This window comes from Ipomoea nil, unplaced genomic scaffold (assembly GCF_001879475.1).
Source record: "Ipomoea nil cultivar Tokyo-kokei standard unplaced genomic scaffold, Asagao_1.1 scaffold0457, whole genome shotgun sequence".
Taxonomy (NCBI): Eukaryota; Viridiplantae; Streptophyta; class Magnoliopsida; order Solanales; family Convolvulaceae; genus Ipomoea; species Ipomoea nil.
In genome coordinates, this window is record NW_017616885.1 from 1,416,753 (window position 1) to 1,429,120 (window position 12,368).

Here is a 12,368-nt window from a genome sequence, read left to right on the forward strand (position 1 = left end):
GTCTGACCAATCTCTGTGGGTACGACCTTACTCATCACTATTGCAAATCATAGAGTAAGTAATTTATTATTTGTTGGTTTCGACACCCATCAAACCTCTAACTCGTGGGGGAGGTAGGACCTTCACGCTCGTGAATGGACTTAAACATGCTCGACAATCTAGCAGTCTTAATACTCAACTCGCCCACAGAACCACTCTCTTGGTTCTCAATCTTTCTTTCTTGCTTGCTTTTGTGGGAGAGTCTCCAACCTCGTAACTCGAGAATATCGACCTCATTATATGTTAAATCCGTCGGCTCACAATGTGCGTTACTGTTTTGTCGGTTTTATCTGATCTTATTTCTTTTCTTCCGAAAGGACATAGTCCTAACGGTCCTCCAAAATACTATTTTCTCACCATAGATAGTATTAGATATATCTCATGCAACCTCTTTACTTATGCAAACTCATGCACATAGCTTCTCAACAACTTCTCTTTTCTCACAAATTGGAAATCATTTATCATGCAACTACTTAATGCGACTAGATAATGATTTTCCAAAATAGATATATGTTTTCAAAAATAATACTTAGGCTCATATTGGCAACTTATGCATTTTAAAACATGATATTCTCAAATGTACATTCTACAATAGGAAATGCTCCAATTTCACTTTCACTGTAAATTCTCAACAAGTGTCTAAACATGCTTATATATCATAACTTAGCAAATCTTCTTTGGCAAACACTTAGCAAGTATTCAACATGCACTTGAGCTCAAAATACTCAACATAATCGCATTTACTGTAATGTAGCATTCAAGATGAACATGCTCTGTACACTTCAACATTTAATAATCTTGGCAATAATCTTAACAAGTCATAATAGACATCTAGGCATGCTTTTCTAGCAGAACTTAACAAATATGGATCATATTTCATTATCTAACAACCATATAATTGTCATGCTTCTCAAGTAAATAGCCAAGACCAAATACTCAACATTTTCATTCACTATAATTGTTCTCAGACCACTTTCTGTAACATTCTACTTCACAATTTCTATCACAAAATGCTCAATTCTACTCCAAATTTAATGAAATCAATTTCTAAACATGCATCGTGACGACCCCGAGTGTCTGAGCCTCAAGGGCCCGCGAGTCCTTGTCCAAAACGACACGTAGTTGAGCCACAAGGGCCCGGCCACTGCACAGCTACTACCTGGCGGAGCTCTCGGCGGGACTTGGGATGTCCCGCTTCCTTGCTCTGCCGTTTCAAGGCTCAGGGCAACGGCTTTCTCCAAGGGCCGTGCCCTGGAGCTGCCTTCTCACGGGGCTGGCCAACGGCTCCCTCCTAAGGCCGTTGGCTAGGCCCGTGAACTATCTAGTGCACACTGCCTTGTGCACCATATAATTTTCTTTCACCTGTAAAATTATCTCAGACATTTCAACCCTTCCAAAACCTCAACAACCCATCATAGAACAATAATAATTCACTTAATAGCTCAAGCATTCAATAATCTAGCATTTCTACTCATTTCAAACACTAACTTTGTAACACCCCGTGTTACGACCTCCAATCCCGGATTAATTATTTAATTAATTCCGTTAATAATAAATTAAAAAGGATTTAATTTGGTTAGGATTCCCTTTAATTAATTAATGTGGTCCACCATGGATTGTGGACCCTTGCCTAAACTAGAGTCTTAAGCCTATTAGGAATAAAGAGAGTAAACCTTTTTACTAGTCAGATTCTAATTAGGAATCCTAGACCTATATACCCATTAGGAATAAAGAAAGTAGGCCTTTATTATTCAGATTATGATTAGAATTCCTGATTCTATAAATAGGGGATTAGAAAGCAATTAGAACCCTTACCACCCATAGTTATATTACACAAAAATATTCCCGGGAGATTCCCCACCACCAAGCCTAGGGAGATCAATCGGATGGGAAATTTTAGAGAAGAACCTTAATAGCCAAGGGAGGATTAATTAAGGCTAAGAGGTAACCCATGTCTCAACAAAACCTATTTTCTTCGCTATAATCTCCTTCCTTGGCCTCCTTCTATATACTTGTGTCTTGAATGAATTCTTCTATGTTATTTGTGATATATTCTTGATGATTGGTAAGATGATTTATGTGTATTCTTGGAAATCTTGATGATCTTGATTATGAAAAGAGGTTCTTGATATTGATGTGATGATTCTTGACAAAACTTGATATTTCTTGATGTTAAAGATAAAATTGTGATTTTGATGAATTGGGAGGGACTAGAGCCCTAGGGTGGATTGGGAATTTGTGTTATAATGTTCTTGATATATATTTGGGTGGGAATTCGCATGTTCGGGTGTTGTTTATATTTAGAAGTCGTAATAGGATGAGTTATATGTGATTCTTGCTTTTGATCCATTAATTGACTATGTGGTGTCGTTAATTGCGCTTAAAAGTGTCTAAGCATGGTTTCGGGTTCCACAAAGGATCCCGAGATGAATTTGTGATGAAAGAGTCAGTGGGGGTAGGTGGGGGTAGGGGTACCCGCCACCTACCCGCTGCCGGGCAGTGATCTCCGGCGGGCAGCCGGCGGGTGAATCCCCCACCCACCGGCTACCCGCTGGTCCGTTACCCAACCCGGGTCCTCAGCTTCCCCGTTTGATGATCCCCATTCCCCGTGGTGTCCCAACGGACCCCGTTTGTCGTGCTAGAGTCTAGTTTCATGTTTTGGGTGCCGTTCGCAGGATAAAAGAGTCTTAGGAATTGCATGCTAGTTGAATCGGCAACCCGTTGACCTAGGTGGATGTCGTATGAACCCCTTAGGACTATTCTTAGCATGTGAATGATTACACGTAAGCTTAATTATATGTCTCCCCCTTCCCAATGTGCTATTATGTGCTACTACGTGCTATTGTGTGTTATGTGATGCATGATTCACCAACTTGGTTGCGATCAAGTTGGCTATACGGGTAGTTGAATGGGCTGAGAACCATCCCAATTGTTAACCAGGCCGGTTAAGATCGGTCAGGTATATAAATATTATATAGGGCTGCAGTCCACTATACGGGCAGTTGAATGGGTTGAGAACCATCCCAACTGTTAACCAGGCTGGTTAAGATCGGTCAGGTATATAAAGATTATATAGGACTACAGGTCCACATGGCCTCGGTGATATGACCCACTGACCTGGACGCGCCAGGCGGTGTGTAGGGCCAATAAGCCGAGGAAGGCTATAGTCCACCGAACTGAGTAATCAGGCGGTGTGTAGGGCTACGGCTGGCTGCGATCTACCGAGTGATGGGACAGCGGTGTGTAGGGCCGTAGTCTCCGAGGATCTTCGCCCACCGACTGAGTCCCTCAGCGGTGTGTAGGGCTTGATCCGCTACGGTCCACCGACTGTATGCATCAACGGTGTGTAGGGTCGTAAGTCCCCCCTTGTAAAGGGGATCACGGTCCATCGACTGTGCGCGTCAGCGGTGTGTCGGATTGTGGTCCGACGTTGAGTTCGTCAGCAGTCCTTTATGGGTTGGTTGCGATCAACTCCCTTCATGCCGCGGTATGAGGTAGGGTGCTGCGGGGCTGTGTTAATGCTATACGCATTAACCCTCATGTTCGGGGCATGCGATTGGTCCCGTGGCGCCAGCTCAGTGTGATTGAGTGTCACAAATGATGATTGAATGATGACATGATTGATGTGGAAATAGACTGTGACCTTAGTTGCGCATTCATTATGATGATTCTCCTTGACTATTACTATTGATTGTGTGCTTACCCTATTTGCTTAGTCCGTTCCTGGTTTTAAAACTAGTGTCTCTTAAGTATATATCTTCCTGCTTCAAAATGATTTTCGTATATCTATATATATCTATCTATAATGTATTTCAACACGTTGGATTGGGTTACCAGCATCATTCGCTAAACAGATATTTTTGGCTTTCAGGCACAGATGATTAGCTCCGAGAGCGCGGTAGATGAATTTGGAGTAGATAGATAGTTTTCCTTTCGGCCTGCGTGCCATGATGATGTATTGAGGATACTTAGTTAGTTTAGCCTGTGCATCTGAGTTCTCCAGCTCAGATGTGGCATAGCACCCCGCACTCGTATGTTTAGTACTACTCTGTTTTGGGATTTAATGAGAATTGACCTTTGTTATATAAGTTTTAAAAGTTTAAAAATTTCGGGGTGTTACAAATTTGACTTCACAGAGTCTATTAAAAATGGTGGGAATCCATGGGTTATACCTTTGTTGCCTCTTCTTCTTGTGTGGATCTCAGCCTCATCTCCACTCAAAATCCTTCATTTCTTTCACCACCTAAACACCCCCAAGCAACCATAAAAGCTAGGCCTAAGTATCTCAGAGATTGGGAAGATAAAGGAAAATAACTCAAGAAGCAAAGTGAAGGGATGATGGATGAAGGATAGCTTACTGTGGATATTTTCTCCTATCAGACTTGGCTTAGAGAGGCCAGGGAAATGAAACAATGGAGAGATAGGGTGGTTTTTATAGGGTGCAAAACCCTAGAAGAATGCGATGCCTTATGATTGGCTGATGGTAACAAGGTTATTTGGTGGTTGTTCTAAAAGCATCAGACAAAAGGTTTGGAATCTTGTGGTTCACTAAGCTTCATGAACCAAGGTCAAAAATCATAGATTAAAATAGCTTTGGGGTCAAAATGCATTTTCCCGAAAATACTTTCTAGACAACCACTTAGTTTAGGGTTCTTAGATTTCTCCCGGTTTCACTCAGATTGACTTTTGGATCAAAATCTTGGTACGCGATGTACCCGAGAATTTTGGATTTTTAAAACATAATATTACCGGTGTTGAATCTATTTAAAAGTCTCTCAAAATAATTTATTCAAACACCGATTTCATCGTGAAAATTTTTGATAGAGTGAAAAATGGCTATTTTGAAATTTCTTAAAACTGAATTTAGAAAATTAAATTTTGGGTTGTCACATTGTTCATTGAAACTAATGAAAGCAGAATATCTAATTGATTGAAGCAGATGAATATGCAGAGAATAGAAAGGTGGTGAGTGGGTGAAAATACGGTTACAACAGACTTAGAATGGAAAAGACAATAGAGCCCGTTAAAGCTATCTTCCTCCTTGATTGCCTTCATCTACCTTGTCTTCCAATAGTGTTGAAGACAGAAGCGGTTTCTTGCTGGAGCAGGCAATCTTGACTCTCAGAATCAGAGCATCCCTCGACTACCAAGGCCGAGGATTACCTCGGCAACCTCAAAGTTCCCATAACTTAAACCGTCTTCTGGTGTCACGTGAATGGTTGTGAGCGCAGCTCCATCAATAGAATTCATGGAATAGCCACACAAATCGAACTCCTAATCGCATATGTCAGAGTCGGGGAGGATCTTCCTGATGCCATAGTTCACCGTCATGACAGCAGCAGAACACGATTCGTTCTTGTAAAACACACGAAAAACCTTATCGTTATCAAAACCCGTCATGCACATTTCCACTGCGTAAACAGGGTTCCTTGACAACATTACAACAGGGTTCTCACACCTTTCAAATTCAATGGCAGACACAGACACAAGCAATGCCATTTCCATAATCTGAAATGCTCAGACAAATTTTTTTTTTAATCCGATCACCGCCTCGGCTACCATAGTCGAGGGCTGCCTCGACCACCATGGCCGAGGACCGCCTCGGCGATGGGAGAGACCGAGGATCACCTCGGCAATGGGAGAAGCCGAGGCGCTTCCTCGACTGCCATGGCCGAGGAGGCCTCAACCAGCCTTTTTTTTGTATTTTATTTTAGTTGTTTTTTTTGTTTTGTTTTTTTTTTTTTTTTTGGTTTTTGTTTGGTAGCTCACTTCGGCCAACTATGTGCTTGATCAAAGGTCAACACTTCCATAGGGTAGTCAGCGAGGCGAGGCCAGACCCCGTACTGTCCCTTAAGGAATCAGGTTTTCATAATTAAGCCATGAGCTTGGCCAAGAAAATGTCTTTCCGTCGAGTAGCTAGCGAGATCGGATCCCATACCGCTCCTTAGGGAATAGAGGTGCGAGCAAGCTTTTTTTATTTTTTAATTTTAATTTTTTTTTTGGGTCGAGGACAGACATCAGTCAAATGGTTGAGGATATGCCTCGACCATGGTGACCACTACACAACTAAGTCGTCCCCTTGAATACCTTCTCCTCGGCACCTCGCTTGCTTTCCCTGGAGCGAGGCTGAGTTACATGTTGATTTCTACGGCACCGGGTCCTCTCTCACTGTAGCGATATCACTTTATCCTCTTGCGCGAGTATCGGGGCACTTGTCCTTGCTGCCCGCCGTTACGGTTGTTGTTGGCCACGTTGTCTGTGCTCGCGTTGTCATTGCTATTGCGATTTAGGCTACAAGAACCATGGAATCCAAGCTTGTTGATGATCGAGATAAAAAGATGTATGTTGTCGCCTTGAGTTGATTCTCAGGCTCTCAATGAAAGCACCAATGATAATGATATCGTATCAATCCGTGAACGAACCCGTATACACAAATTGTCAGGTCTAAAAAGTAGTATAAAAATTTAAATTTACAAATAATTAAAAACTATTAAAGAAAATAAAAAAGGATAAAGAAGAAACAGTTTGTATAACTAATGAATGTTAAATAAAACATATAAAATGAGCCAAATGAAGTCATAAATTTTTATAACACAGTCAATGCTCCAAAGAAATTTCTCTTAAAATACTTCAAAGTTCAAACAAGAGGACCAAATCCAAAGTACAAACACAGGTCAAGTGGGAAATTAGAATTAGGCATGGATCGATACCTTAGCTTGGAATTGTTATGGGTGCGGGCAGTATGAGTCAGCGGAGTTCGCGAGGGCAGGAGAATGACTCGGCGCCTCAACCGCCACCACAACCCATGATGCCACTTATGCCTGCGCAGATCGATGCTATAACACCCTAGATTTCAGCATAATTTAAAACTTAAATATAAAGATAAGTCTAATCATTAAATTAATGCTCAGCGGAAGCTAACAATAAGGTACAAGGGAGTTACGCCACATCTATCTAACTATAGATGCACAGGCTAGAATCCAAAACCAAATCCAAACATTAAATAATATTCCACAAGTCTAGGCTCACAGGCCACAAGTCTAGAGTGAACAATAAGGGAGGCTACGCTATATAAGCCTTCATCTAGCACGCTCTCAACGATCTAATCAACACCTGAAAACACAAGGGTAGAACCCGTCAGCGAATAATGCTGGTAACCCACCAATACGCGTTGAGTACCATATAATATAGATATAGGAAAACCATTTGAGGCTTGGAATGCATAATATATAGTCTTTGAAATGAGGAATAGAGACATCATAAGACTCATCATAGTTCACTCTCAAATAAAGACAAACATCAGTGGTTACTCAATAAATTAATAAGAATGACAGAAGCAACATGCTTAACAACAAGATACATCATACGATAATCAATCAAGAGACAACATAAATCATACTCATAAATCATGAGAGATAAGATTCACATTCAATGATACGTTACAAGTTCCAACCTTATGCCATGTTCCAACCTTATGGCTATCCCCAACATTATCTCAGTTCCAACCATTACCTCCTAGTGCCACCCTGTACACCAAGTCCAACTTTATCCCTCCGGAGCCTTTACATTGATCCCCGCCTGCATCTGCCAGCTTGTCACCGAACGTAGACATTCGTAATGTCATTAATCATTTAGTACTAATCATGATACTATACCGCCAACATGTGAGCACAGCTCAATAACATTACCACCAATCTCATAGCATTCACATAATCATTGTCATAGAGGATTGAGGCCCATCAATAGCCCAATCAAGTATCAACAAATGGGTACATCATATGCACAAGATCATATCAAGAAATTCAATCGATAGATTTCAATGAAAGACATGAATCAACAATCAAACAACGATAGACCTTAATCTAAAGACTACCATGATTGGCAACACAAGTTGCCAATCCTCATTGGGAACAAATGAACAACACATACAAGCATCAATAACATCATAACTAGCATGTACATCAAAAGGATAAACATAACGGTTCAATCGAACATTGACAACTTCACATTAGTCCAATGAATCACAAGGTTGGACCATAAGCATGATTCAAGACTCATAATCCTATCATGGATACTTAGGACACCGTTCTAGACGTACGGAACATCAAAGGAGACGCACAAGTGCACAACGATTCAACAAAACGGAGGCCAAAGCATCACTTACCAGTGAGCGAAACGGTGGGTGGACAACCACCCGTCGACCCCCTTACACTGTACCAGCGGGTGGAACCATAGGTGGACTTCCACCCGCGGCTCCTCCCGCTGATCCATCTCCTTCCACCCGCGGGTGGAATAACGGGTGGACAGCCACCCGTTTTTCCGCCAGCGGGTACATACCTGTACCCTCAAAATTCCCTTCGGGGAAAAAATCAACATAGCCAAGTTCAGGTCCAAAACACCCAAAACCTCACATTCAATAAGGAAATGACTTGAACACATAAATATCTCAATGAATAGCATTTATGAACCCTAGATACAAGCTCGAACATGCATAAACACAAGATTATGCATCACATCACTCATAAATATCAAGAACATCAATAGAGTAGCAAGAATGATCATAGCAAGTATAAAATAGGTTTTGTAAAGCATGGGTTAACTTTATAGCCTAAATAACACCTTCCATTCACTCCCTAGACTTCTTCTTGAAGCTCTTCCTTAACAAAGCCTTTCCAACACAACCAAAACCACACAAAATCCACAACTTAGCTAAAGCCAAGAAGAATCTATGTAAAAACACTACCCAAGGCTAGGCCTTACCTTTCTTAAGATCTTGGTGGTAGAAAGTTAGAATCTTGGACAGTTCTTGGTAGGATTGAAGGAAGATTTTGGTTTGGCTTGGGAAATAAGCTACACATCTAGAGAGAAGATAGATGCTAAGTGTTTCTTGCCAAATGTGGGAAACAAAATATAGTCTTGTTTGTGTAAGGATTGAATGCCAAGCAAGGATGAAATGTCTAAAATGCCCTTCCTTATTCTAAAAAGGTTAGGATGACATCAAAAGGCTAGGTACAAGTTATAAAGCTCAAGGTCTTTTTCTTTGACTAATTCAATTGACCGAGGAGTTGGTCAATTTAAGTCCTCCGACTATTAATTAGGAATTTAAGAAGGAATTTTGCCAAGAAATCAAACAATTTATTCTATTTAAAGGATGGATTTTCGGGGTGTCACAGTTGCCATCGCGCGGGCAGTAGCGGCACAGACACAAGGGCGAAGGGCCCCGTCGAGCTTCTAGCCACCCCGCCTGCCGCAACAGGATCAAGTCCAACCGTCAGGACACGGTGGCATAGGCCAGGAGAACCAAAGGCATAGCAGTTAACCGGTTCAGTTTGTGCATTCGAGGTTAGGCCCAGACGTCGTTCGACGCCCTGCACGAGAGTGACTGGGTGAAAAAGCGCCCAGCCGAGTCCGACCCAGTCGACAGGACAGAAGGGTCGAAAGAAAGGGTAACCCATTCGCGGAAGACCAAAACTCAGAGTCGAGGAACCAGGAAACGAGCAGTAGAGGAAGGACCACAAGCCGAGTCTCAAGATGGGGAAAGTACCGAGTCCACAGGGAATCGAACAGGGAACCCCAACGAAATTGCCTATTTGGCGCAGGAGATATGCAATCTGAATGATCAGATGGCGGGAAGAGTCAAATCACCCTGTCGAGTTCTGCTCACCGCCCTACCTTTCTCGGCTGAAATCATGTCATATAAAACACCCGGGGATTTCAAGTTCCCCGAGCAGGATTACCTTCGACGGGACGGGTGACGCGCGAGAGCACCTTCTAAGCTACCAAGCAAAGATGCAGGTCTTGGGGGTAAAGGATCAGGTTATGTGTCGTGCTTTCCTACTAACCTTCAAAGGCCTTGCTCAAAGATGGCTCGTCGCTCTTCCCCCAAGTTCTATTCGTAGCTTCGAGGACTTGGCCGATCGGTTCATGAGCCATTATGCTGCCAACATCAAGCCTCAGAAGGACATTACGCACCTCGGTGACATCCATCAAGATGAAGGAGAATCGCTCAAGGCTTACTTGGCCCAATGGCAAAAAGAAGACCAAGCCATAGAAGAGGTCGAGGATCAAACAGCACTCACGTTCTTCATCGAATCACTCCGATCTGGATAGTTGTATTAGGATCTTCGAGACAGTTCCCTGGCCACATATATAGAAGCCATCCACATGAGCAACAAGCGGGCAAACACAGTGTAGGCGATTAAATACAAGCGACAACGAGAAATCGGTGGAACCTCTGTGTCTAAGCGAGTGAGGGGTGAAACCAAAAAGAAACATTGGTGGAACCTCCAGGTCTACCGGCCGCCCCCTCCTCGTCTGGTGCACGAAATCAAGGAAGATGTGTCACCGCCGTCGGCTTCGTCGAGTAGTCATCCAGAGGGATCAGACCCTGGCAAATCGGCCAAGTACGCCGTTATTGTGATACCCTGGAAAATCCAATCCTTAAATAGAATTAATTATGTAATTAATTCTAAGCCTTCTCATGAATTTCTCTTCCAATTCTTCAATTAAAAGTCGAAGGACTTAGATTGACCAATTCCTTGGTCAATTAGTTTAGTCAATAAGAAGGACTTTGAGCTTTATAAGTTGTACATGGCCTTTTTGTCTTCCTAGCCTTTTAGTAAAGGTATGCTTTTCTTTTCACTCTTGCTTGGTATTCAAGCCTTTCCCTAGCAAGATCACATTTCATTTCCCTAGTCTTAATGTTGTTGATGCTAGTATGTGTTGTTCGATTGTTCCTAATGAGTATTGGCTACTTGTGTTTCCAATCATGGTAGTTTTTGGATTGAAGTCTATCGTTGTTGTATTGTTGCTTTGATGGTCTATTCATGTCTTTCATTGTAATCTATTGGTTGTATTCCTTGATATGATCTTATACATGTAATGTACCCGTTTATTGATACTTGATTGGTCTATTGATGAGCCTCAATCCTCGGTGATGAGGATCTATGTATTGTTATATGATTGGTGGCCAATAATGAAAGGAGATACACTATCACGTGATTAGTACTTTTCTATATGACTATTGACACTACGAGTGTCCCCGTTTGGGGGTTAAAGCTGGCGGATGCAGGTGGGGGGCGGATCGCTCCGGAGGAATAAGGTTGGACTCGGTGTACAAGGTGGCACTAGGAAGTAAAGGTTGGAACTTAATAAGGTTGGCCTGGAGAAAATGGTTGGAACATGGCATAAGGTTGGAACATAGTACTCATCTTTGAATGTGATTCTTGTTTCTCATGGTTCATGAGAGTGACTTATGATTGTCTCTTGATTAATAATCGTTTGATATATCTTGTTGCTGAACATGTTGTCTTTGTCATTCTTGTTGATTATTGAGTAATCTGTTGAGATTGGTCTTTGATTGAGAGTGACTTGTTATTGAGTCTTAGGTTGTTCCTACTTCATTTTAAAGGATTATATATTGTATTCCACTATCTAAAATGCTTTTCCCTATATCTATATATTATGATACTCAACGTGTATTGGTGGGTTACCAGCTCTATTCACTGACGGGTGCTACCCTTGTGTTTTCAGGTGATGAGTAGTCCCCCGAGTGCGCTAGAAGATGGATTAGATAACGTAGCTCTTTTTGTGGCTTCCTTAATTAGACTTGTGGCATGTGTGCCTTGGATATTATGACTCTGTTTATGGATGATTTGATTAGACTTAGCCTATGCACCCATAGTTTTGTAGGTGTGGCATAACATCTCCCCGTTTGCATGTGACTAGCTTCCACTTTGTTTATGATTAATGCTTAGATATTATCTTATACTTAAGCTTAAACGGTTTTAAAATATGCCTAAAATCGGGGGTGTTACAGTTGGTATCAGAGCCTAGGTTGAGCCTAGGATGCTAGTAGTTGAACTTTAGAAAGTTAAGTTTGAACTAAGAATCCTAAGTCTGAACTCTAAGTGACTAAGTGTTTAGGACTTAAGAATTATAGGACGCGCGGTGAGGTGTGAGTTTCTTTACAGTTGTTGTGTTTTCCTTTTCTTGCCTGTGTTTAGTTTAATATCTTCGTTTTAAGCACCGGGTAAGGGTGCATAGCTTCCCAGTTTCTCTTGCTGTAACCGTGTTGCTTCTTTAGAACTCTGCAATGGCACCACCTCGCCACCGTGCTTGGACTCTGGAAACGCCCACAAATGAACAGCTAGCTCAAAACCTTCAGCATCTCACTCAGACTATGCAGACGCTGAGCAATGCTCTCCTCTACAACAACAATAATCCTCCTCCACCACCACCGAATACGAATCGTGACGTCGGTCGACAAGTCTCAAGCTATCGACCTCCTATCTTTGCCGGGGAAGAAGACCCCCCAATCTTGGAAGAGT

The 12,368-nt window shown here is 42.1% G+C and overlaps 1 protein-coding gene across 1 annotated transcript; it reads left to right on the forward strand.

Annotated features, from left to right (window-relative positions):
- The first annotated feature begins 9,828 nt into the window (after window positions 1-9,828).
- Window positions 9,829-10,149, forward strand: LOC109172961. The gene has a single exon (XM_019322212.1). The coding sequence runs from the start codon at window positions 9,829-9,831 to the stop codon at window positions 10,147-10,149; it is 321 nt and encodes a 106-aa protein (XP_019177757.1).
- Window positions 10,150-12,368: the final 2,219 nt, after the last annotated feature.

What these genes read in the sequence shown, in the direction of transcription:
- LOC109172961 (XM_019322212.1), top strand. Translation starts at nt 9,829, where the DNA reads ATGCAGGTCTTGGGGGTAAAGGATCAGGTTATGTGTCGTGCTTTCCTA.